General features: G+C 42.9%; 2 protein-coding genes across 10 annotated transcripts in view; one reads left to right on the forward strand and one right to left on the reverse strand.

Moving 5' to 3' along the window:
• The window catches only part of Urgcp (upregulator of cell proliferation), a 45,254-nt gene extending 43,022 nt beyond the window's left edge, over positions 1-2,232 (reverse strand). For all 3 annotated transcript variants that reach the window (XM_027938352.2, XM_071614258.1, XM_071614262.1), the window contains exon 1: positions 1,986-2,232. The gene's annotated coding sequence lies outside the window, so the exon portion shown is untranslated. The remainder of the gene's footprint in view (positions 1-1,985) is intronic.
• Positions 2,233-2,239: 7 nt separating this feature from the next.
• On the forward strand, positions 2,240-26,653 carry Ube2d4 (ubiquitin conjugating enzyme E2 D4). 7 transcript variants are annotated; one of them, XM_071614278.1, is made up of 9 exons: positions 2,258-2,346; positions 3,224-3,368; positions 7,258-7,321; positions 11,599-11,630; positions 11,720-11,797; positions 18,687-18,792; positions 20,826-20,919; positions 22,690-22,731; positions 23,144-24,601. In XM_071614278.1, the coding sequence occupies exons 4-9, from the start codon at positions 11,622-11,624 to the stop codon at positions 23,418-23,420; spliced, it is 606 nt and encodes a 201-aa protein (XP_071470379.1). In that variant the 5' UTR covers positions 2,258-2,346; positions 3,224-3,368; positions 7,258-7,321; positions 11,599-11,621; the 3' UTR covers positions 23,421-24,601. The 7 variants fall into 7 exon arrangements, with proteins under 7 accessions (XP_027794157.2, XP_027794154.1, XP_027794158.1 ...); XM_027938356.2 differs by lacking the exons at positions 3,224-3,368; positions 23,144-24,601 and adding an exon at positions 26,485-26,653 and having other exon boundaries at positions 2,240-2,346; XM_027938353.2 differs by lacking the exon at positions 3,224-3,368 and having other exon boundaries at positions 2,240-2,346.
• The last annotated feature ends 830 nt before the right edge of the window (positions 26,654-27,483 follow it).

The raw sequence follows: 27,483 nt of genomic DNA on the forward strand, positions 1-27,483 counted from the left end.
GATGTTTAAAATCTTTTTTGTAACATTTTAAAATTAACTCTGTATATCTAAAATATTTCAAAGTTAAAAATTAAACAATACATATAAGAATAATAAAAAGTTAAGAAAACTATAACCTAAACTATCAATAGGAAGTAAAATTGCAACTTTTTATTTTCTATTCTTTAGAGCTTGATTTGTTTCCCTGGATTACACAAGTGATGCAAATCATCTGTACAAATTTTTGGAAATTGGTATCACTAGTAGACCCACTATCCAGGAATAATATTATCATAGAAATTTATATTCTAACACCAATACAGAAACACTTATAAAGTTTTGGGACTCAAGGCTGGGGTTGTGGCTAAGTGGTAGAGCACTTTTCTAGCATGTGTGAGGCCCTGGGTTCAAGTCTCAGTACTACATATAAATAAAATAAAGGTCCATTTACAACTAAAATAAATATATATTTTTTTAAAAAATGTGGGGGATAATTTGTTCCATAGAAGAGAGAGTCAGGTAAACAATGTAGAGCTGGATGGGCTATGGTCTAACACAAATTTTTTATCTATTCTGTTTATGTATTCAAGACCAGGTCTCACTATGTTGTCCAAGCCTACCTCAAACTTGCAATCCTCCTGATTTAGTCTCCTAAATAGCTGGGTTTAGAGGCACAGGCAACTGCACCTGGCTGGAAATTTGTACTGCAAAGATGTGAAACCAAGAGAAATTTCTTAACCTGGCTCACTCAGAGAGTGATGATTGAGCTAGTTTTGGAAGGTACTACACATTGAATCCTTACTATTTTCCAAGACAAGTTGTTTAGGGCCTTGCTGAGTTGCTGAGGTTGGCCTCAAAGTCCCCATCCTCCTGCCTTAACCTCCTGAGTTGCTGAGATTACAGGAGTGCACCAATGTGCTTAGCTGGAAAGTTAAGGGGGAAAAACAGGGAGTTTTCCAGATGAAGGGCAGCCAGGAGTAAAGGAATATAAGTAGGAACATTGATAGAAATCTTTGATAGCAGGATTGAAAGTTAGGGAGGAAGAGGTAAAATTAGAGGATACTAGATTCTAGAAAGAACATGGATAACCCTGAATGTATTACTATAGATTACCGGGATTCCTTAAGAGTTTTGGGAAAGGATACAGCTTGATTAGACTTATGTTAGATTCATGAACTTGTGGGGAGGACAGTTTGGGGGAATGAGAGAATGGAAGGCAGGGACTGGGGAACCATTAAATATAATTCATTTTATATTCTGAATATAAACTCAAAGATGACCATATGTCCTGGCTGGTCAGAGACAATCCCAGATTACATCTTTGGTCCTACAGTACTTGCATTAGTATCCTTGTCCTGTAAAGTGTCTGGAGAAAAAAAATATATCACCAACATATAACACACTTGCACACATCAACAGAACTTTGACAATTCTTGTCTTTACTATGTGAGATACACCGACATTACATATTTTATTGTATTACACTTCATGTTTTAAATTGTAGATGCAATTCGTTAAGCTGATTTCATGACACACTACTAATTAGTTCATAACCATGAATTGAAGTTGACCTAGACAACTCCCAGGTCTTCGGAAAGGGGGAAAGGTACAGAATTAAGTTTGGGATATTAAGTTTCAGGCTGCCGTTCTTAAACTTTGGCAGTGCATCAGAACTACCTGAATTAGTGAAAATGGAGGCCCTACCACATAGTTATGCGTGCCTGTCTGCTTCGTATGTACACTTTTTTTCGGTCCTGGGAATTGAATCCAGGGGCACCCTACCAGTGAGCTACATCCCCCCAGTTCCTTTAGTTCATTATTTATTATTATTATTATTATTTTGGTCTCATTAAGCAGCGCCTGGAACTTGTGATCCTCCCATCTCAGCCTCCCCTGTCGCTGGGATTACAGGAGTGCGCCACGGCGCCAGGTTTGGGATTGCATCTATATGGAAACAGCTGTTAGAACCTCCAATCACAACGTATAAAACGCATACGTATACTCACAGGGTGGAGAATACCCTCAGGAGTTATGCGAAAGTCTAGGAAGGAGCCCAGGCGGGAATAGAGAGCATAGCGTACGGCGCTCGGCGCGTCGCTGTGCCCCAGGCCCTCGCCGACCACAAGTCAAAGCCGCAGAGCCCTACTCGGGGCCACGATAACTTGACTAGCAGGACCTGGCCCCCAACCGCGCTCGGAGGCGCCACGCGCGACGACCGCCCCACAGTGCCCCGCGTTGCGCACGCGCAGACAGCGGTTCCCGGCGTGCAGCGCGGCGGCCGAGCCGGCAGCGGGCCGCCTCAGGCAGCCCCGCCGGGCCGCCCGGTTCCAAGCAGCGGAGAGGATGGCGCTGAAGCGGATCCAGAAGGTAAGGGGCCTCCCCAGCTTTCGACATGCGCGTCTAAAGCGTCTAAATGAGGGCCGGATGCAACTGCCGCGAAGCGACCGATGACTGGCGCAGCGAAAGGCACTGACACCTGTCTCGGTGGGAGGGAGAACCGCCGCCGGCGCAGCCTTAAAAGGGGTAGACGTGTGCGCGGGGCGGGGTTGGCTCACGTGGGCGGGGTCATGAGTCCGGGTCACGTGTGCGCCTTGCCCAGCAGCTAGAGGCCGGAGGAAAACTTAGACTGGGGTTTCGAGGTTGACGCTAAGTGTTGGGGTTGAATAGGAACTCAGAAGTGGAGAAAAGGGAGAAAGGTCTTCCTGGAGACCGTGATGCTCGGAATGGGGGTGGGGGCCCAGGGCTTCTAGAAAGAATACCAGGCTTTTATCTTGTAGGTAACACGGTGTCTTGGTAGGAGTTCAGTACATTATACTAGAATTTGGAAAATGCACAGCAGTAGAATAAAAAGTATTTCCAATACTACTCTCTTACCATTTAAACATTTTAGCATAGCTACTGCAGTCTTTTTCTTACACACACACACACACACACACACACTGCATTTTGTCCTACATTTGAATATAACTGTTTTTTGGGGGGAGGACGGGTACCAGGGATTGAACTCAGGGGCACTCAACCACTGAGCCACATCCCCAGCTCTATTTTATATTTTATTTAGAGACAGGGTCTTACTGAGTTTCTTAGCGCCTCGCTGTTGCTGAGGCTGGCTTTGGGATTATGGGTGAGCTCCACCGCCTGGCTATTTATAACGATTTTTGGAGGGGGTCCTGGGGATTATACCCAGGGGTACTTTACTGCTGAGCTATATCCCCATTCCCTTTTATTTTTTATTTTGAGACAGGGTCTCACGAATTTGCTGAGGCTGGCCTCAAACTTGCCATCCTCTTGCCTCAGCCTCCCAAGTTCCTGGAATTACAGGCATGCACCACCGTGCCCGGCTGTAACCATAATTTTTAGCATTTTATCATCCCACCAGTGCATGGCCAGTAAGTAATTTATTTAATTATTACCTGGAGTGGGTGTTTAAAAAAAATAGATTTGGGTGTCAGATGGACCTGAGTTAAAGAATGCAAGGTCACTTCTAGTGGAACTTCACAAAAGCACTTAATCATTCCTAGCCTTCCTATCCTACCTATTTACAGAGTTGTCTTGAGAATTAAATAAGATGGTATGTTTAGTATGTGGTTGACATATACCAAGCACTGAATGAATTAACTCTCCTTTATATTATTCTACATCGTTCTTAACATAAATAATGATGTTCTTTACATAAATAAGGACGTAATGAATACCATTTTGCATTGAGGCTTAGCTTATTTCTTTCTTTTCTAATTTTTTTTCTTTTTTTTGAGATGGGTTTTTTATTTTTCCATTTGTTTTTTCCTAGGCTCAAGCCATCTTTCTGCCTCAGTCTCCCAAGTATCTGGGACTACAGACACTTGCCCAAATCAGTCTTTTTAAAAATTTATATTATTAGATTTGATTGTTGGAGGTAGAATTGCACGATCTTTAAGAATACAAGAGACACCAGTCTCCCCACTCCTTGGGCAGTGCTGGGGATTGAACCCAGGATATTGTGTACACTAAGCAGATGCTATACCACTCAGCTGTGCCCCTAGTCCCCAAACTCACTTTTTTGGGGGGGGTACTTCTGTTTGAACCTAGGGGTGCTTTTACCACTTGAGCTACATCACCAGTCTTTCTCATTTTGAGACAAGTTGCTAAGGATCTCACTAAGTTGCTGAGACTGGCCCCGAATTTGTGATCCTCCTGTTTCAGCCTCTCAAGTCACTGGGGTTATAGGCATGTGCCATCTTGTCCCACCCTTTAACTCTCTTTTATAAGTAGTTTTCCAAAAGAGATCATTTTAACCAATTGGTCTCTAAAAAGGGTCATCTTTCATCCTAGGGCTTTGAAGCAGATGAATGATATGCTCAGATCTATTATAAAAAGAGCTTTCTGGCATCATATGACTTGGAATAGGGCATAGGGAGACTTGAGATTATTATGAAAGTCCAGCAATTGCTTTGTCCAAGTTAATGATCATGGAATGGATACCAGGCAAGAACAGTGCTTGTACAGCTCAGCAGTGGTGGGTTTGACAGAACTTGAGGAGGGAGGGTTATGTGTAGCCAGTAAGTAATTTATTTAATTATTACCTGAAAGGGGTAAAAAAAAAAAAGTAGACTTGGGTGTCAGATGGACCTGAGTATATATATACATATACATAAACATACGCATATATATTCTACCCATCCGCCCCTGGTGTGTGGGGGTGCTAGGGATCAAACCCAGGGCCTTTTTGCATGCTATGCAAGTATTCTGTCTTCTTCCCCTTCATAATGCTAATGGTCGAATCGTCTGTGCACTGTCCTTGATCTTACTGGGTGCTCTTGTTTACCATTATATGCATTAAAAAAATCTGTAGCCACACAATAGCACTGACAAGTTGGCAAACAAGCGTAATTACAGTTTAACAGATAATTATATTAGGACCCAAAATTGATTTTCCCTATGCTAGAGCTGAATTTGAATCTTCTAGCTCCTTTCAGTGAGCACAGGAATAATTATGTGAGTGATAGAATAGGTCACACTATTATTCCTGAAAATGCCAGTTACTGTTCAGAACCCCTTGGTGCTAGTTGGTATCTATCAGTAGGGGTCACTTCTGGCCTTTCAAAAGTTATTTAAGTCCTAATAACTACTTATCATGCCCATAAAGGAGGGACATAGATTCTGGGTAATCTGTGGAGACAAAAGGATGGAGTTCTGGGAAAACCTTGTGAACTGTAGGAGAATCAACTTGTGCTGCTGGCTTTTCCTGCCCCTTACCATTCATGTGGTCTGTCCAGGACTTGCTCTAACAGTCTCATCGAAGAGCTCATTTATTCATGCAGCACCACAATGGATGTAAATACATATCCTGCAGAGTCACAGATGAGGTGCTGAGGGGCACAGCTCAGAGATGTAAGCAGAAAGGACTGTTCTGCAGAGATTTCTGTAGCACTTGCATTTTTTGGTATGTCCTCATATGCATGTTCCCCAAGTTCTCTTCTGCTCTCAACTAGTAATGCTGCTGACTGAACACTTTCCAAGTATAATCCATTTTGTGTGTGAGGAAATGGGTTCATATATATTAGGTAATTATTGAGAACTAACTAGTAGTGTACTGAAGATTCTTTTTCCCCAGTACTGGGGATTGTACCTAGGGGCACTCTACTAATGAACTGTATCCCTATTCCCCACCTCCTTTTTTTGAGACAGGATCTCACTAAATTGGCCAAGCTGTCCTCGAACTTGTGATCCTTTTGCCTCAGCCTTCTGAGTTGTTGATTACAGGCATGTGCCACCTTGCCTGGCCCTGGCAGATGTTTAGAAATCAACTCTAGGAGAGAAAACATTCCTGATTTGTAGAATTTTCAGGCTTCTGTGGGAATACTGCCATCATGACTAATTATATTTAGGGGAGGGGCTGGGATTGTAGCTTAGTGGTAGAGCGCTTATCTCACACAGTGAGGCACTGGGTTCCATCTTTAACACCACAAAAAAATAAATAAATAAAGTAAAGGTATTGTGTCCATCTATAACTAAAAAAAAATTTTTTTAAATAAATAAATTTAGGGGTAAGTGGAGTAAGTAAAGCATGGTTAGACAGTAAGGGGTTTCTAGAATGACCACCATGCCAAAGACATAGTGGTTGCAGGAAGGTCTTTGTAGGTGAGATGGTATATGGCTTATTTCAGGTAAGGAAGAATGTAACCATCCAAGTGTGAACTTTGTGCAGGTACTGGACCCTGGGATTGCCTAACATGTGATGGACAGTTACTTTTACAACCTCTGGAAACCCCAAGAAGTCTGTTGGGATCTGGAACTTGGGGAAGATACGGGATGTTAAGAAACATTCTCATACATACAAACTAAAGTTTGAGAGTCATTTCCCAAAATCTTGGGCCTTGAGGCTCATACTGGGCCAGGGGCATCTTTAGGGATTGTGTCAAAGTTGATATCTCATAAAGGGAATCTAGTCATGGTGTAATTACTGGTCTCCATTGGAGCATAAGGTAGCAGTGTTAAATGTGGGTTAACCATATCCTTGGTCTCTATAATGAAGCCCTAGGACTTGCTAAACACCCAGTAGTGGGCTTTGAAATGGTGATAAGGGAGGTACAGTAGAGAGATTGAAGTACCAGAACCTTGTGCATGATGAGCACTTTTTCTGTGCCACTTAATTCATTCCACTTAATTCGTTAGCCCACAGATAGCATCTGACCCCTACCCTTCTCCCAGAGGTTCTCTTGGGGCTCTTCCCCCCACCCCCATTATTGGGGATGAACCCAGTGGTGCTCTGTCACTGAGATACATCCACAGTCCTGCCCCCAATTTTTTTTTTTTTTTTTTTTTTTTTTAAGATAGATCTCACTAAGTTGCCAAGGCTAGCCTCTAACTTGCATTCCTCCTGCCTTAGCCTGCCCAATAGCTGGGATTACAGGCAGGCACCACACCACCAAGAGCTTCTTGGGGCTCTTTTTATTCTAAGTTCTTGTGAGGTGGTGTCCTCCATCTGAGCAGGTGGGAAGGTAGGCTTGGAGTAAGGCAGATCTATCGGTAACTGATTCCTTGCCCTCCCCTCATCTAGCTCTGTAACCCTGGCTTATTTACCTCACTGCTTTACATTTCATTTTCCTAATTTACAAAATAGAAATGATAATACTTAACTTCTCTGGTATCTTCACAGCTGAGAGTAGGCCCTGGATTGGCCTTGTCTTCATTCACCTCCTAAGGCTTCCCACCTAGAGAAGAATTGTGTCCAGGGGGATCTGTGGGTAAAGATGACCCCAGGCATGCCTCAGCCTAATCCACTGTCTCCTGTTGTAGGAACTGACCGACTTGCAGAGGGATCCTCCTGCCCAGTGTTCCGCAGGACCTGTGGGTGATGATTGTAAGTATTTTTCAGGGCTTCAGCTAACTCTCCAAATTTATCAGCTGAGCACCTTTTAAGAAAACCAATCTTATTTTTCTTTCTTTTTTCAATTGCTTTTTCATTGAAGGTCTTAATTTCACCTCAGTGTGGCAGGTCAGGTTACACTCTGCTGCCAGAAAGCACCCCTCCCTCCACTGAGTCATGAGAAAATCAGTTTGTCCCAGGGCATATAGGCTTCTGTAAAGGGCCTCTGACCAAGTCAGACTTGAGGCACTGATGTAAAAGTTGTTATACAACTAGTTATAGATAAGTATACCTGGGAGCCAAACAGGAGGGCTGATTAGGGGGCAGGGTGGCAGCTACATGCCTCTGGTACCTGGAGCACAGGTATCTATTCTTTTCTCACACTTCTGTGCTTCACGAGGGGAAGACTGAAGAAGCAGCTATAAGCAGTTGATTGGGACAGGGGTTAAGAGAAAAAAGCAACACTGGCCAGCCCTGTGCCACTCTTTGCAGCCAGCTGGCTGGAGGCTGAAGCCACCCAGCACTAGAGTTTCCAAGAATTCCCTTATCTTCTTTTCTTCTCTCTTCCACTGGTAGGCAACAGCTATAATAAAATCATAGGGTCCTATAGACTGAAATATGCTTGCATTCACAGCATCATTATTCAATAGTTGAAAGGTGATGACAACACAAGTGTCCATCAGCAGATGAATGGATAAACAAAATGTGATCCTGATGTGCACTACAATAAGGATGAACCTGAAAGCATGCTAAGTGAAATAAACCTTGAGGGGAAGGGGAGAGACAAATCTTGCATAGTTCTACTTATACCAATGTCTAAACTAGGCAAATTCTTAGAGATAGAAAGTAGCTGCCGGGCATGGTGGCATCTACTGTAATCCCAGTGTCTTGGAAGGCTGAGGCAGGAGGATTGCCAATTCAAAGCCATAGCAAGGCCTTAAGCAACTCAGTAAGACCCTGTCTCTAAATAAAATACAAAAAAGGCTGGGGATGTGGCTCAGTGGTTAAGCGCCCTGGGTTCAATCTCTAGTAGCAAAAAATAAAAGTTCATGAGGGATTACTAGATGGTAAAGGGACATAGATTGTTTCATAGGCATACTGTTTCTGTTTTGGATGATAGAAAAGCTTTAGAAAATTCTCAGTTTCAGTCCCCAGCACCACAGAGGTGGGGCGGGGTGGGGGGGGGGGAAGAAAGGAAGGGAGGGAGAGGGAAATGGATAGTGGCAATGGTTATACAACATTGTAGATGCATATAATACCTAATACCACTGGATTGCACATTTAAAAGTTGTATATAAATCTCATATTTTGTTACATATAGTTTACCAGTATCTAATGAAGAAAAATTTCGTGAAACTAGTGGGAAAAAGTTGGGTGGTATCCCATGTGTGCCTTCATGTCCTGGGAAGAGCTGGAGCTCAAAGGAGCCAAGGTTAGGCAGATGAAGCTAGTGAAAGTGCAGGCTCTGAAGGCTTTCTGTGGGAGTTTAAATGATTTTTTCAGCAGAGCAGAAATGATTCATTTGCATGGGCAGAGTATGAATATGGCAACAAGCTCCAAAGCCTCCTGACACCTGCTTCTTGCTTGCTCCCCTTTAGTCACTGTTTTGCTTGTATTGTCTTCATAAGCATCTTAGATCTCCATAGCGTATTTCCCCTCTGACCTGTTACTTAATATCAAGTTAAACTAAGGTCATAGCAAGGTTGGGCTGGTTCTAATTAACTAGAGGCAGCTTCTTGATACTTAGCTTACATTCTTGCTCACCTTGCACTGCAGCCCTATATCAGGAGTCAGCTGTCATGTTAAAAAGACTAATACCAAGTCCACTTGCCCTAACCAATACCTTGGAGGATGAGGCTCAGACAACCTTGGAAGCTGGCTTTCCTTTCAAGCTTATTTTATGCCTGCCCCATTAACAGATAGCTCCCATACAGTATCTCTTCTCTATTTTCTCTCTCATCCTCTCTCTTTTGGGTCCCCTTTTGGGTCTCTTGTGACTGTGTCCTCAAGCCCTGCTCAGCACCCCAGCAGCTATTAGGGGTTAAAATGAACAAAACCAGAAGATCCTATCCTGTAACCAAGAAAGGACCACTTTTATTAGCTACTCATTTGTCATGGGCTCCTATTCTGAAATATATTATCAAAACACTTATTTAGGACTGGGACTATAGCTCAGTGGCAGAGCGCTTGCCTAGCATCCATGAGGCACTGGGTTGCAGCCTCAGCACCACATAAAAATAAACAAAGACATTCTATCCATCTACAACTACAAAAAAAAGTTTTAAAAACACTTATTTAATAAGGAATTCTATACTACATTTTTATTAGGCAAACTGCCATCTAACAATTAACATGAGTTGAGGCTGGAGATTTAACTCAGTGATAGAGCACTTGCCTAGCATTCACAAGGCCTTGGGTTCAGTCCCCAGTAGTGTTGTAGGAACTGACCAATTTCAGGGAGATCCTCCTGCCCACTGATCCACAGAACCTGTGATGATTGTAAGTATTTTTTAGGGCTTCAGCTAACCCCCCAAATTTATCAGATGAGCAGTTTTTAAGAAAACAATCCTATTTTTCTTTCATTTTGTGAATTGCTTTTTCATTGGAGGAAAAAATGAAACAACAGACCTTCCATTAGCATAAGTTGGAATAAGAACAGAAGTAAAACAAGTGATATTTTCATTAGCTGAGGCAGTCTTATTACAGATAAAGGTATCTTATTCATCAGTATTTTGTTGAAATATTGAAACAGACTCACTGGCTGCCTTGACTATCTTTGGTCTCACCTAGTGGGTTTGGGAAACTTCTCTTTAGTTCTTGCACAAGAACCCTTGCCTTGGTGTCTTCCCCATCCTGCTGTCATGGGTAAGCCTGTGGAATATTTAAACAGGTAACAGGAAACCCAAGACAGGACCAGGCCTGAAACCTTGAGCCATTTTACACCCATCATGAGTCCAAATGAGATGAATTCCCTTGAGAATAATAGGCCTCTCAGGTGCTCTCATAAGCCCAAACCTATGGTTGTGTAGCCATTTTCCACAAAGGCTTTGGAGTTTTTGCCCTGGGTCACACATATGACTTGGGAGCCTGGAAGGTTAGTATGTGGTCTACTTAAAGATTCCTTGCTGAGTGCACTAGAGCTGCTTTGGGGATGGACAGAGCAATAAAAGTAACCAGGGACCCTTTAGAGGGCAAGAGGTGTGATGTGTAGCAGCTTTGGCTGCTGAAGTCTGGGAACCTAGGAGGAAAAACCAGGAGAGCCTCATCTTATCTTGTCACTGAGTCCCCAGAGCACTGTCTGGTGATATGCACAAGAAGACATGTGTAGATGTGGCAGCCGTGAGCCCCCACAGCTGTTGGCAATTGGTTCTTTAGAGAGACTATTTGGAGAAGGCTTCAGAATGAATCAAGGGAAGAACCAGGGAATAGAAGGCACTTATCAAGAGCAATATGAAAAGAGCCCAAAGCCTGGGTAAGGCCTAGTTCTGTGCCAAGAGAGGTCTGAATTATAGTTACTGGCACCTTTGTAGTAAAGAAATTAATCTTGGACTGGAGCTATAACTCAGTGATAGAGCACTTGTCTCAACATACAGGAGGTCCTAAGTTTCATTCCCAGTATTTCAATAAATAAATAGATATAAAAATTAATCTTGCCCCCAAAAGATCTGAACTTCATCCTCAGCCTCTGGCAGGTGATCTCAAAGATGTCTCACCCAAACAGAGTTTTTGTCTAGAGGCTTTGACCCACACCAACAATGTGATTTAGAGTGGAGGACTAGCCATGCCAATAGACCAACTATGTGACTTAAGATGGAGGCTTTGAATCATGCTTGGAGAGACTGGAGATTGAAATCAGACCTGTAGGCATTCAAGTCATTAATCATATGTTTATGACAGAGCCCCAACAAAAATTTCTTGAGTATTGAGGCTTAGGCGAGCATCTCTGATCGGCAATATCTGTGTTTTATCACATGTTGATGTCAAGAGAGTCCTGTCCTCATGAGGAGAGAATAATGGAAGCTCTGCATTTAGACCCCTCCTTTTATTAATCTGTGCCACTTCCCTGTAATAAACTGTCACCTTGAGTACAATATCCTTCAGTGAGCTCTGGGAATCCTAGCAAATTATTGAACTCTAGAATACATTTGGTGTCAGAAGTCAGGCAGTCTTGTGTAAATAGCACACTCTAAACTAAGCAGCATCTTTTCAGTAAAATAGACATGTTATTTGGGGGGGGTCTCATATGTTCCCATCTCTCTTTTGTCTTGTAGTGTTCCACTGGCAGGCCACCATCATGGGCCCGGTAGGTAGCGCTGCTGAGTGCACAGCTTCAGTTTTGCTTCTTATATTTTATACTTAGCACCAGCACTGAATTCTTCCTGTGTCTTCCAGAATGACAGTCCTTACCAAGGAGGTGTTTTCTTCCTGACCATCCACTTTCCTACGGATTACCCTTTCAAGCCCCCAAAGGTGAGGCACCCCCCAACTCTTCTGATGTTTGGACAAAGGACAGCTTGTGATGAAGGGGCCTCTTCAGGTTACAGGTAAAGAGAGCTGTGTATGAACCTTCTCTCCAGGGCCTGTCATTCCAATTCCATGGTTTTAGCCTTCTAGGACTTTAAACTCTGGACTTTGAGAATTAATCCCTGTTGTGAGCAAGGGAGAGTGTGATGAACAGGCTTCTTGCTGAAGTCTCAGTTTTAAGGATGCTCTTGTTTGAAGAAAATCGGTGTAAAAGGACTGACTGCATAAGCAGAGGGTACCAAGAGTCTGCAGAAGAGGCAAACAGATCCAGAATTACAGAGTACATCTTCATTGGGGGCTTATAGACAGAAACATGGTTGAAGGTGACATCAAAACAGTGGATCCTCATGACTTGGGTCAGAGGGAGGGAACTTACAATGTGATCAGGACAAATTTGATTTTCATCCAAGCTGGAATGTACCTGGTTTATCTCAACCTAACATCACAGACATCAGGCATATTCCCAGAGCTGATGGCACCAGAGTTCAATTGTAAAGATCCACATGCCACTCTAATAGTTTTTTATCTTATACTATGTGGAGAAAATAGACCAGGTTTACTCAAGGGCAGTCATGGCAGTAACAACTCAGAATGGCTGCTGCAAGTCAATCTGAATCTCTATAATACTCCTCATTGCTATGGCTAATCCTGGTTAGGTCTGCAGGCTACCGTTTCCTTCTTTGAAGTTGTTTACTTATGGTCTAGGATAGGAATTCTTGGCCAGGGTGATTTTGCACTTGCTCCAGGAACATATGGACAAGATCTTGGCATATTTTGGGTTGTCAAAACTTGAGGGGGTTGCTATTGGTATCTAATGAGTGAAGACTGAAGATGTTGCTCAGCACCCTACAGTGTCCAGGACTATTCCCCTTCTCTAACAGAAAATGCCAAGGTGGAGTCATCTGGTCTAGGACCCTGGCAAATCAATTTCCTTTATTAATTTAGAATGGTAGCTTACTTTCCTTTGCTTTTCACACACAAACCACTCCTTCATTAGAGCCTCAGAGAACAATGCCACTGATAGGAGGGAGAGACCTGGGGTCTCCCTGACTACCCTGCCTCTGCCTGTCAAGTAGATTTCTGGGATCTTCTATTTGCAGGTTGTCTTGCTCCTGGACATACATCCTACTACCAGTGTTGTCCTCACTAACCTGGACTCTATATACAAAGCAAAGCCTGCTGTTCTGAGGTTCACAGTCCTAGGGAGGAATAGAGATATTTATTACGTGAGCTAGTCAGTACTGAGAAGAAACACAAGCAAGCAGTGGTTGAGCTGCCTATCAGCTGTGGTCATACATAGTGGGTACATAATTCACATCACTTTTAACTGCTTTCTTTTTCTGATTGCAAAACTGGAAAAAGTTTGTTATTTTTAAATTAGAGAAATAACTAGTGTGCAGATGGAAGCCAGCTTGCTGTAGTCCCACAGAAGATCACAGTTAACAGCCTGGTGTACATTTCTCCAAGATTTTTTCCATATACACCAATGTATATTTTTATTCTCATTTTAAAAATAAAATGCCAATTCTGTTTTGTGAATGAGGAAGCTAAGTCTAAAGGGGGATGTATATCTCCTTAAGATGACATGGATAATACAAGGTGAAACTCAGACCCAGATATTCAGTCTTTTTAAAAAAAGTTTTTTTAGTTAATTTTAGAGTTAGAAAAGTTGCAAAGATTGGGAGTATAGCTCAGTGGTAGAACACCTGCTTTTCATATTCAAGGCCCTGGGCCTAGCCCCAGCACATTCACAACATATAGCACACTTACAACAAAATAGCTACAAAAGTAATATAAAGAGTTTCCATGTATTCTTTTTGTTGTTGTTGTTCTAATTAGTTATATATGACAGTAGAATGCATTTTGACACATCATACATAAATGGAGTATAATTTCTCATTTTTCTGGTTGTACATGATGCAGAATCACACCATTAGTGTAGTCATACATGTACATAGGGTAAAAATGTCCAATTCATTCTACTATCCTTCCTATCCCCTCCCTTCATTCCCCTCTGCCTAATGCATGTTACCTCTTTTTTCCCTAGGCATCCCCATTATTATGAATTAGCATCTGCATATCAGAGAAAACATTTGGCTTTTGGTTTTTTGGGATTGGCTTATTTCACTTAGCATGATATTCTTCAGCTCCATCCATTTACTTGCAAATGCCATAATTTCATTCTTCTTAAGGTTGAATAATATTTCATTGTATAGATATACCACATTTTCTTTATCCATTCATCTGTTGAAAGGCATCTAGGATGGTTCCATAATTGGGCTATTGTGTATTGAGCTGCTGTAAACATTGATGTGGCTGCATCACTGTAGTATGCTGATTTTAAGTCCTTTGGGTATAAACCAAGGCGTGGGATAGCTGGGTCAAATGGTGGTTCCATTCCAAGATTTTTTTTTTTTTTTTTTTTTTGCTTTTTTTTTTTGTGGGGAGTGCTGGGGATTGAACCCAGAGCCTTGTGCATGCAAGGCAAGCACTCTACCAACTAAGCTATATCCCTAACCCCCATTCCAAGTTTTCTCCATACTGCTTTCCATAATGGTTGCACCAGTTTGCAGGCCCACCAGCAATGTATGAGTGTACCTTTTCCCCATGTCCTCACCAACATTTACTGTTGCTTGTACTATTGATAATTGCTGTTCTGACTTGAGTGAGATGAAATCTTAGTTTTGATTGCATTTCTCTAATTGCTGGAGTTGATGAACTTTTTTCCATGTGTTTGTTGATTGATTGTATTTCTTCTTCTGTGAAGTGTCTGTTCAGTTCCTTAGCTCATTTATTGATTGGGTTATTTGTTTTTTTGGTATTAAGGTTTTTGAGTTCTTTATATATCCTGGAGATTAGCGCTCTACCTGAGGTGTATGTGGTAAAGATTTTCTCCCATTCTGTAGACTCTCTCTTCACGTTATTGATTATTTCCTTTGCTGAGAAAAAGCTTTTCAGTTTGAATCCATCCCATTCATAATTTTACTTATTATGCTTTAGGACACTTATTAAGGAAGTCAGTTCCTAAGCCGACATGATGAAGATTTGGGCCTACTTTTTCTTCTATTAGGTGCAGGGTGTCTGTTCTGGTGAATAAGTCTTTGATCTACATTGAGTTGAATTTTGTGTAGAGTGTGAGATAGGGGTTTAATTTCATTTCATTACATATGGATTTCCAGTTTTTCCAGCAGCATTTGTTGAAGAGGCTAACTTTTCTCCAATAAATGTTTTGGCACCTTTGTCTAGTATGAAATAACAGTATTTATGTGGGTTTGTCTCTGTGTCTTGTATTCTGTACCATTGGTCTACGTGGTGTCTGTTTTGGTGCCAATACCATGCTGTTTTTGTTACTATTGCTCTGTGGTATAGTTTAAGTTATGGTATTGTGGTGCCTCCTGCTTCACTTTTCTTGTTAAGGATTGCTTTGGCTATTTTGGATCTCTTAGTTTTCCAAATGAATTTCATGATTGCTTTTTCTAGTTCTATGAAGAATGTCATTGGGATTTTAATAGGAATTCATTAAATCTGTATAACAGTTTTGGTAATTTGGCCATTTTGACAATATTAATTCTGTTTATCCAGGAGCATGGGAGATCTTTCTACCTTCTAAGGTCTTCTTCAGTTTCTTTCTTTAGTGCTCTATAGTTTGGTATCAGGTAAAGCTATACATGGAGGGCTGTGATTGTATCTCAGTGTTAGAGTGCTTGCCTAGCATAGGTAAGGCCCTGGGTTCAATCCTCAGTACCACATAAAAACAAATAAATAAAAATTTTTTTAAAAGAACACATGGAAGCCGCCTCCATGTATTTTTTATCTAGCTTTCCCTGATACCAACATCTTATGTTACTGTACTGCTCCAATCAGAACCAGGAAATCAGTGCTGGTCACAGTACTATGAACTAAACTGACAACTTGATCAAACTTTACCAGTTTCTACCAGTGTTCCCCTTGAGCTTCAGGTTCCCAGCACTTACTGTTTAGTTTCTTCTATCATCGCAGTTTGTAATGGTGCTTTAGTTTTTCATAATCTTGATGGTTTGGGAGGCTGGAGATATAGCTCAGTTAGTAGAGTGCTTGCATTGCATGCACTAGGCCCTGGGTTCAAGTCCCCAGCAACACACACACATACACTAAAATACACACACACACACACACATACATAAATAAAATCTTGATGGTTTTGAGGAGAATTAATCAATTATGATGTCAGAAGTCAGTCATTTTGGATTTGTGTGATATGTCCTCAGGATTCGATCAAGGGTAGCATTTTTATCAGACTTACTTGGTAGTCTTGTCAGGGTGTCAAAGTCCAGGAGCGTGATGTCTCTGTGCCTTACCACCTGAGTTGGCCCTGGTAGTTTAAGTTTGTAGCCACTGTTTTGCGCTTTGCTTATCTGATTCATTGTAAGAGGCTCCTTTTGGGCTCACTTGTTGCAGCTCTGTGCAGGTGTTGCCAACAGCAGCCACTTGGTGCCTGGATATTTTAAATCAAGGTTAAATGTGTTCAGTACTCTGGAGACTTTTCCAGCTTTTGGCAGGGGAGAGGGTGTGTAGTGATAGAGCTAAAATAGCCCCTCAGGATTGGGTACTATTGGTGGTGGTAATGGTAGTGGGGTGGTTGAAAAAGCATTAGCTTGCTTCATGTTTCTCTAACCCACCCTCCAGTCCCCTTTCCCTATGGAAAGACTGTGCATTATCTTTAAAGTAACAATTTCTAATCATTAGAATGTAAGCAGCTAAGAATCTTCCTTAAACAGATAAGGATGTAGTCCTATATATCAGTTGGACCTTTTTTAGAATCACTAACTGCCCAAGGAGATAGTGAAAACATTGGCTATTATTAAAAGACAGAAGTAAATTCTATGAGTTGGGATTATTTTAACAGGGAAAGATGTAAACTGAAATATGAGAGTGATACTCTACAAAAAAAGAAAGTGCTTCTGTCTTCTTAAAATTTTTCACAGGAATCCAGGCTCGGTGGCACACCTGTAATCCCAGCTTCTAAGGAGGCTGAGGCAGGAGAATCACAAATTCAAAGCCAGCCTGAACAACTTAGCACGATCCTGTCTCAAGATAAAATAAAAAGAGCTGGGGATGTCACTCATTGGTACAGTGCTATGGGTTCAATCCCCAGTACTTCACTTAGGAAGCAAATAAATAGTCTGTTTTCATAAGAATTTTCTGACTGTAGGAGGAATCTGGCAGAATTGCATGATCTTTATAGGAGATATTGAAGCAGATACTCTCCAAGACCCTTTTGAAGTTTGACCTTACTGGGGAAAAAAAAAAAAAAATCATATGGTAAAAGTTGGTTAAGCTCACATACACACAGCCCCCTTCACCTCATCTTTTCAAGTAAGTTCTTATGTTTACTTAGCGTGTAAGAGTCTCTGGGTTTGATCCCCAGCACCAAAAAGCCAAAGCAAAACAACAAAAAAAATATTTTAAAGTATATCACACATGCAAAAAATCATGGATGACAATATAAAGGATGCTTCTCACCCACTGTCCAAGCAAAGAAATAGTAATAGAGCATCAGAGCATGGGAAGGAATCATTGCTGCTGCATTGCCCAGCAATTGCTGACATTGCTGGTCTGTGAGGTGTGGGTGGGACTGAGGGGGCAAGCCTTATTCTCATCCTACTCCAAGGACAGTGAAAACTGCATGTGACTTGGAGCACCTTTCACATAAGGGGGACTTATCAACCCTGGGAACAGCATCACTCCCTATTTAAAGAGAGGATTCTGGTCCCCAGGAAATTCATTTCAAGAAGTAATGTGTGGCTATGTTTTTTTCTAGAAGAGATCAAATGGTAGGAGTATGTGCAGTGAACACAGTCTTCTTTGTCCCAGTGGTCTGGATCTTTCTTTTTTCTCTTCCAAGCATCATCTACACCTGTACAACCACCTGTGTGTGTTTCCTTTTTTCTCCCATGGCATCTCCAAGATGTCACAAAGCTGCATTTGATTTTTCCATCAAGAGTGCATATTGGAAATTTTTCCATTTGAGCATACGAGTATTTCCTGTGCGCTTTTTAAACAGTTGTATATATGTAACACTAATTTCATCAATAATCTCTTGAGAGACATTTGCATTGTTTTATGTGTTTTGCTACAGTGAGTATCCTTGCATATTTGAAATGTGCAAGTGTATTTTGAAGGCTAAATTCTGAGAATGGAAAAACTAAAAGGAGAGAAGAGGGTTTGGAGTATGGCTCTGTGGTAAAATACTTGTCTGTCATGCATGAGGCCCTAGATTCAATCTCCAGCACTGGGGGTGGGGGTAGGGGAGGAAAAGGTCTGTGACCTGGGCTTATCTGCTGGTGGTGATACATCTTATGTTAACAAAGCATCTATGTTTTATGTGTAGCCAAAATCAGTGATGGGTGAAATCCAAGTTTTGTCCAAGCTAGTTAGACCCAAGTAAGTAATTAAGTAAAGGATGAGGAGTAAATTTTGGCTGTTTCCTGTTGTAACTGTTTCCTCATTATATCCACAATTTGAGTCATTATTTTTTGCACAGACCTTTGGCTTTCTGAGTTCTTTCCACCACCTTCCTTGTTGCTCTTCAGAATACAGTACTTTTGGGAAGATAATATCAGTCTTCCTGTGTTCAGAATGAGAATCCAACAGAAAATAAGTCAGGGGACTTCTTGGGTTACCTTTCCTGTGTCCTATTAGGGATTGGGATGGGCTTCCAGTTCACCTAGGACTGTGTGAGGCCAGTACAGAGCATACCCTAGTATAGCCCAGCAGTGGCTACTTCAGCTTTACTCAGTTTGTTTTCCATATGTCCCCTTTGGCTTGTCTGACTTGGGATCTCTCATTTCTACAGGTTGCTTTCACAACAAAAATCTATCACCCCAATATCAACAGCAATGGCAGCATCTGCCTGGACATCCTGCGGTCACAGTGGTCTCCAGCACTAACTGTGTCCAAAGGTAGAAACTCTGATGTGTGTTTCATGTGCCCTGTCTCGTGTGTTTTTACCCACTCACTGACTGGTGGGCATGGAGGCTCAGGGAGAATGGGCAGCTTACCCAGGTCTCAAAGCCCCATCTAGCCTTGTGCACACATGATGTCCTTGCACTGCAGAGAAGTAACATTAACCAAGCTCAGTGTCCTGTATCTTATCAGTTCTCAGTAGTCAGTCACTATGAGGTGCTTAAGACATCATATAGGTGCAAGAAGAAAATATCAATTTTACTTACACTCTTCATCTAAAAATCAGAAAGACAAATATTGTACTACCTTTTCTGTTCCATCATTTATCCATTCATCCAAAAAGGAACAGCTGAGAATGTGAGTCAGCCTTGAAAGAAGAGATACATGACCTATTCTCAGGAGCCTCACGATTGATGGAAAATCCTCCCTTTCTAAAATAAGCAATACTGAACACATGTCTTTGGGTGAGATTCGAAAAACCAGACAAGTAGAAATGCAGATACTCCTCCTAGTTTGGTAATGCCAGCCTGTAATCCCAGCAACTCAGGAGGCTGAGACAAAAGAACCACAAGTTCAAGGCCAGGCTCAGCAATTTAGTGAAGCCCTAAGCAGCTTAGCAAAACACTGTCTCAAAATAAAAAATAAAAAGGACTGGAAATGCAGCTCAATGGTGAAATTCTGAGTACAAAAAAAAAAAAAAAGACAAGAAATGCAGATATTCCCTCTGAACTAAGATGTGCTGAGCATGACCTGTGTGTTTGTGTGTTCACATGAGTCCTGAATATAGTCAGTATGGTGGCCTCTCAGGTAGGGGATGGGTGGGATGGTGAAAAAAAAAAATCAGCTTCCCAAAATAAGCAGAGAGTATGCATGAGGCAGTGCAGGTAGCAAAGCTTTGGGTAACCAACCAGGAAAGGTTGCAGAGAGCCTGGGACAGCTGGCAGGGGCAGGCTTTAGAAGGATGGAGAGAGCCTACAGCAGTAGGCATGGTGAATCCAGAGAGACAAAGCACCACCCCTGCATATGGTGCATATCTTTGCCAGGGCAGAACAGATTCTGTTGGGCTGACAAATCCAGGAAACATCCCAACATCCTCCCAAGATAGCTTCCCTCTGAGTTGAACCTAGGAGAAGTATATGCAGGAAGGATTGCAGGGGCAGCCATGGCAAAATGCCAACCTTGAGGGTCTACCTGAAGCTGAGCTGGCAGACCCAGGGCCAGCATAGTCCTAGATATGGAGTTAGGAAGGGGCCCTTCAGTGGGAAGGAAGGAAAGAAGGAAGAAAAGCACTGGAACTTGAGTGGCCTGGAGGACTACATCTCAGCTGAGACTAGCAGAGGGGTTGAGCTGCTCTACCATTTGTAGCTTACCCTTGGGGACCTGTGGTTAGCACTCTGATGAACTCACTGAAGGCAGTTTGTTGGGTGTCCTGGCAGTCCAGAACAAAGCAGGAATGATAATCCTCTCACAGTTCCTTCTGCTCTTCACCAGACCCTAGTGGATGATTCCCTTTTTCCAGAGCACACTGAATGTACATTACAGAGATGAGTGCAAGAGTGGAAGGGTTCTTTGGCTTTGTGATTATAGACCTAGTTAAGAATTTTTACCCATTTACTGGGTATTCCAAGTCTATGACCTTAGAAAGTTACCTGAGTGCTCTGAACTCCAGTTCTCTTAACAGGGCTCCTGGAACCAAACACCAAAGATACATGGTATGGTTAAAAACTGTGGGCCTGAAAGACGTCAGAGGCTAAGACCACAGGGGCTTCAGTAAGGGCCCGAGACCATATAGAGGAGGAAGTGTCCTGGAGCAGTATGCTGAGACTGCATCAAGAAGTTCGCAGTACAAACTGCCTCCCAGTTAGAATGTAGCCAAAGCAAATACTTTCATGACTTAAGCAGAATCATTATTAGATTAGGGTGTTGAGGGGAAAAGAACTGCCTGGTCAACTGAAAGCACAAGTTTTGGGGGGCTAACTACATCCACAGCTTCATGGCCACAGCTGACTGACCCTTTCTTTCTTCCCAGTTCTCTTGTCCATCTGCTCCCTGCTCTGCGACCCCAACCCTGATGACCCTCTGGTGCCAGAAATAGCCCACACCTACAAGGCCGACAGAGAGAAGTATGCGTCCTCTTTGGATTGCCTTTGTGCCATGGCTGCCAGTGTTCCCACAGACATCTTCCTGCCTGAGCTGAGCCTGTGCGCACAGTGGATGTGCCCTGGGTGTGGCCTCTTGGCTCTCACTAACATGTCCTTTGACTCTCCTCTGAGGAGAGAGAAGGGGATAAAAGCAGTTTACCCTCCTGGATAGTTCATCAGCTGTCCTACAGAACCCTAAAATATTGTTTGCCACACCCTGCCTTGAGGCCAGCAAAGTCAGTGGTCAGCCAAGAATGGACTCAGAAGAATCTGACAACAGGAAAATTCTGGATTAAATTCTAAGGTTTATGGCATAAGACAAGGGTTTGTCTGCTTGGACATACCCAGAGTGAGGCTGAAGCCAGTCAAGGTGGTAAACACAGCTATGGTCAGTTTGCTGGGTGCGGTCAGAAGTCAGTAGTATGTTGCTGTTTCACCAACAGACTCTTACTGCCAGTTCTGTTTAAACATCAATTACCAGATCCAGAATTCTTACTCCCTTGGCCAGGTACAACCTTGTGCGCTGAAGCATGGGAGTATTTGGCTAGTGGAGCAGGCCCAGAAGACACTACCCTGTGTTAGTCTGTATGTTGACAGTTATCAAGAAAGAGGCCAGGTGTGATGGGACCCAGACAGCAGAAGTGTCATGTGAATGGCACCTGGGAGAGAATATTACTGGCTCTTGTGAAGAATATTTGCAAAGCCAGGTGTAGTGGTGCACACCTGTAATCCCAGCTTCTTTGGAGGCAGAGGCAGGAGGATCAAGAGTTTCAGGCCAGTCTAGGTAACTTGGCAAGATCCTTTCTCAAAAAACAAAGAGTATCTTCAGAGAGTCTTTTAGTTTATTACTTATCTTCTGTCTGAAGAGATTAGAATGAATTGGTTTTTGTAACATTTTTCTTGAGAACTGTATAGACCTCATTATTATACTCATTGACGTCTCCTGGTAGCAATCAAAATAAGTTTTAGCTGATTAAATTTTAAGTTGTTTTTACTTACTTTAACATTTCTTATGAGCCCACTGATGTAGTTTAGTAGCAGAGTTCTTGCCTAGCATTCACAGGGCCCTGGGCTCATTCCCTAGCACCACAGGGGGAAAAAACCAAATTATTATAAGCTATTTTAGATATAACAAAAGGCATTTTTTTCAGTGTGTCCCCTAACTACAGATCTCTAATTTACAGTCTCATGGCATCAGATTTCATTACAATAATGAAGATAAATGCACATACCTAGATAACTCTCACTGGTGCCAGGCCTGCTCCATGTACTTTATATACAGACTTGTCCAGTCGTCCCCTCAAACAGATAGTCTTTTTATGGTGAACATCCAAGGAGATGAGGGCACAAAGAGGTGGCCCAGCTGTAGAGGGTGGTGCTGATTCACACACAAGTGACAGGTTCTAAAATTTGTGTTCTGGACAGCCTGGAACTATTCCAAGCTGAACCTTGAGTATCTTCTGCATCCATATTGAAGGACAGGAGAGAGAAAGGGTAGAGATTTGCTGCAGTATTACATTTTCCACAGCAGATAGTTAAGAAGGATCAACAGGACTCACCAAGTAAGGGGGTTACAGCCATGACTGAAGTGTTCCTGCTCCAAGGAAAGTTTTTATTTTTTAATTCATCCATCAATCCTGGATGTTTGACAAGCAGCAGCATTTCCCCACATCAGTCATGTTCTCTGCTCCACGTTGAAGGGACATGACCATTTCAAGTGAGGGTGTCACTCCCTCTGCTTTTTTCTTCCAGGTACAACAGACTAGCAAGAGAGTGGACACAGAAATATGCTATGTAAGTGCCTCGGAGGTTTCGTGGGAGACATTGTTCAAGAGAAGCTGGCCAGGCAAAGAGGTCTTCCTGTGAAGCTCTGAGCTGTCAGCTAAGCCACCGACAGAGTGCCACCCGTTCTTCACACATATGTGGGCCACCCACTTTCTTTGGCTGCAGCATGTTGGTGCCATTCTCAGCCATGGTGGCTTTGACAATGTCACATCTTTGATGCCTAATCAGCAACCATTGTAACTATGATCCACAACCTTTCTGGTTACACTGGAATGGGTCGGTCTGCCCTAACTCATCTGCTCGTCTCTGGGAGGCCAGTCCCTGCACGCCTCCCCTGCCTGGCCTCAAATGGTGCTGCTGCTCACTATGGCACCACATGGTGGCCTAGCCTGGCCCCTCACTACATGCCCTTTGCCTTTAGAACTCAGTGTTGTCCTGGGTGCCCAGGACAGAGTGGGCTTCCTTGCATCCTGTCTGCTGCAGAATCACATCCCAAGGAGTCTGAGTGCATCCTGGAGGCTCCCAGGAATGGGACAGCATCACCGGAAAGCGGATGTTTCATTCTGTGGCTTCTGCCGTCTTCCTCTGCAGTGCCACATGCTGCATATCTCTCCTCACACCAAGAAGCAGCGAGTGGAAAATGTCAGGATATAAAGCACATAACACCCTCCCTCATGAGAGATGACTGTCTTTTTTAGATGCAAGAGCAAAATTATGAAACCATAGTGAGATTTGGGTTATGCTTTTCTATGTGAGAGGTTTTTCCCTACCTCCACCTCCTCCCACCAGGATCCTATACAAAGTCCAAGTGTAAGCCATTTGCAGACTAGAACACAGGGAGGGGTAGAGACTCAACTGTAAATAAACATGCAATTCCCTTAAGAGTCTAAATAATAGTTGATATTTAAGTCTCCTTCCCCCACCCCACCCCCTAGGCAGAACAGAAGATATGAAAACTTGACAGGGTTTTCAGAGCCTTAATTAGAATAGTCTGTTAAGTGCCTGGCTTCCTTGCTTGGCTTTCTGATTGAACACATTTTAAGGTTTGACTTTCTGATTGAACACATTTTAAGGTTTTGACTTTAGAGCTGACAGCTTTGAGATTAGGTGACTTAGGAAAAGGCATGAAAGGGATTTCAAATAAAACCTCCAAAGAAGGAGGAAAGTTGAAGGGCTTCAAATTTCTAAAGCCAATTTTAGTTTTTTCCAGGTTGGTTATTCCATTCTCACAGAGTGATGCTTGACTGATTCAGAACAGAAGCAGAGCTGGGTTGTACACACCTGCAATCTCAGTAACTTGGGAGGCTGAAGCAGGAGGATCACAAGTTCAAGGCCAGCCTCAACAACTTAGCAAGACCCAGTCTCAAAAAATTTAAAAAGGGCTGGGGACCTAGCTTAGTGGTAGAGCACCCCTGGGTTCAATAACCACTACTGCTAGAAGTAAAGAACAGGGCAGCGAAGAGTAAAACTGCAACCAAAAGGCCAGGAAAAACCTCTGAGGGCAATTGGAAGGTCTGCAGATCTAGAACTTGGGGTTAACCAAAGATGACTGTGGGAGTTTGATTTGTTCCTGAAACTCCTAAGTTGTAGCTGCAACCTTATTGCGAGATGTTTTGTCAATGAGAATACCTTCCTGATGTTATTCATGTCATTACTCCTTTTGCAAAAGATGGAGTAGATGGAGCCTGGTCTGCATTTGCCTTTTGGGGGTTTCCATTTAGGATTATCCTGTTATCATAAAGCTTCTTTTTGGGTCCTGTGGTCCTTGTTCCTTGCTTCTCACCATGGTTAGGGTTGCCTTCTTAATTTCTCTTTGCTACCCCTTTGGTCTTTGCTTAAACAGAACAGTAAGTCTTAATAAATGGTGAGAATGCCTTTACCAAGATGTCCTTCAGAAAGGATGTTAATGCAGGCTCTGCTAAGCAGCAATGCCATGCAATGTGTGAAATTGTGTACTTCAGTTCAGCATCACAGAGCATTTTGCATATAATGGTTTATGTAGATTAGGAAGTGGAGAATGATTCACATGTTATAGGCAGGTCAGAGGGGAAAATCCAGACCCAAACTGGTGTCAGGGATGTGGGTATCCACATTCTGGATTTTCAAGTATAATAGTTTGAAGAAACGTGGATTTTCTGCATCCAGTCAAAATTTCCCAAGCTTCCCCTCTCTGCTTGAGATAGGTAGTAGAGAAAGTAAAATCAGCCCTTTGTGGATTCCCAGTAAAAATCTTGACTCATTGTGAATCTTAAGTGGGCTTTATACTTGCTGACCCCTTGGACAGGCATGTTCTTGAGAAATCCCCTTAAGTTCTCTCCCAATGAGACAGTCATCCACTTGTCATGCCTTCCAAGGCTCAAGTCAGCCTGGAAAACACTCCTTGGGTCAAAGCTTTGTTGTAACATTAACTATGGTGTGGGGGCTCCTGTGTAACCCACATCTTCAGAAATCATGCTTCCAAGGCAAGTCCCTGGTTAGCAACTGGACAGCAGATCTGAAAAGTCAGCTGTGGGGTAATGTGTTTCTTTCTTTGGACTAGAGAGGTCAGGGAGATGCATTTATTGTATCTAAGGATTGAAGCTAGGGGCACTTAACTACTGAGCCACATCGCCACCCCCGTTTATTTTTCATTTTGAGACAGGGTCTTACTGAGTTGGTACCTTGCTAAGTTGCTGAAGTTGGCTTTGAACTTGCAATCCTCCTGCCTCAGCCTCCTGAGCCACTGGGCTTACCTGGTGAGATGCATGCTTGAACAACAAATGTATAATGAATAAATGACTGTTAACTCTCCCAAAAGTTTCTGGATTTGATGAATGGAGCTGAGATTTTGATCATCTGTCAGGTTCCAGGAATATCTGGGAGTTACAAGAACATGACAAAGGGTCAAAATCTCACAGCAAGGATTTTTAACCGTATTAAAATGGTAGCTTGGGTCACAGTGTTCCATGCCTGTAATCCCAGTAGCTGGAGAGGCTGAGACAAGAGAATTGCAAGTTCAACGCCAGCCTCAGCAACTTAGCAAGGCCCTAAGCAACTCAGTGAGACCCTGTCTCTAAGCGAAAAAAAATTAAAAGGGCTGGGGATGTAGCTCAGTAGTTAAGCACCCCTGGGTTCAATTCCCCAAAACAGACCCATGTAAAATGGTAGCTTGTAGCTAGCTGAGCAGTATATCAACACAGAAGAATTCCATACCACCTCACTGAAGTTTCTTAAGGATGGTCATATTTCAAAGAAAGTTTTCCTCAGTGTCAGAAAAGATGCTTATAGGCCTGATCTGCAGAATTACTGGCCTGGAACCTGGTACCCAAAGAGGCAGAGAAGGAGCCCTAAGTTCACTATGGAGCCACTTGTCTCTCATCCCTTCTGGTGCCTGACTCTTCTGACTGGCACCTTGTATAAGGGATGGACCTTACATAGCACTGGATCTAGCCATGAGTGCTGGTTATCTGAGAAATGGAGGATGTGGCTATCAGCATCCCTAAATAGCAGCTTGATGCTATGTGGGCAGAAGCAGCAAATAAATCCTGAGCAGCATTCCTTCCAGAGGCCTGCTTGTTCACCTGAAGAAGGACTTACTGTTCACTTCTTGAGGCCAGTTTTCTGACTTTGTTGTCCCTACCGTCTGGTCTTTCCCTGTTGACAGGCTTTATTTAAACAAAACCTAAAGCTATGGGAAATCTGCAAAACTCCCAACAGTCCAAACAGTGTGGCTTCTCTGATTTTTCTAAAATATGTCACCTAACACCTCCCTGCTTCTTCTAGGTCACCACCCTCCAGACAGGCTCAATGGCATCCAGCTGCCTACAACAGGATACCCCTGGAGGGCAGGACCTTAGCAAGCCTTCATGTTGGAGGGCAACAGCAGATCTGCCTCTTGGAGCCTGTCTCTCACTCTGCTGTCCCCTAGTCCGCCTACAATAGTGCCAGTGTCTGATCATGCAAGAAAGACTGTCACTCCCAGATGGTCATTGTAATAATGTTCTATTTATGTTAAGTGGCATTATGAAAGCAGTATGTGTTATGCTCGAGTTTGGGACCTCCAAAAGACCACCAGAGACCAAGATCGATGTAAGCAGCAAAGAGGCATTTACTGAGAGCTAGGTCGGTCCTCCACGCACACAGCAACTGGGTGATGCTGAGAGGCCCCGAGCCTAGGGTTTGCAGCAGTTTTATACACTCTTTGGAGAAGGCAGGGACTTTACATACATCATAGCATCTCTTAGCAAATCATCACACACCGCAGGAAAATCATAAAACAATTCTAAAACATGATTAGTACATTCACTGGAGGGAACAAGTTGGGTAAGGGTGATTGGTTAGTACAAGAGGGGGATTCGTTTAAACTGATTGGTTTAAGCCATGAGGGGAGTACATGCTGAACTACATGGTTTCCCAAAATGTTATCAACCACCATAAACTACTGGGAGGGTCATCTGACATCCCAGGTGTTTTCCCTGTGTCATGCTGATTGGTGGTTGCTAGGGGTTTGCTATGGGTCCTCACCTAGCCTGAATCAGGGACACGCGGTGCCACAGATCTCTCCTGTTATTTGCAGGGCGGGTATGTGCCTAGGAGTGCTCATTGGGTTTTTCAAAGACAAGGGTCACACCCCCTTCCTTGGACAGGCTTTGCTCTGAGGTAGAGGCTGGTTTCTCAAAAATGGAGTCACTCAGTTTCTCATATGCAAGATGTGATGGAAGGGAAACACAAGAAAAATGTGAGTGGGTGGGAAACAGGAATGGAGATGATCTACCTATGGTA

Source organism: Marmota flaviventris, chromosome 1 (genome assembly GCF_047511675.1).
Source record: "Marmota flaviventris isolate mMarFla1 chromosome 1, mMarFla1.hap1, whole genome shotgun sequence".
NCBI classification, from domain to species: Eukaryota; Metazoa; Chordata; class Mammalia; order Rodentia; family Sciuridae; genus Marmota; species Marmota flaviventris.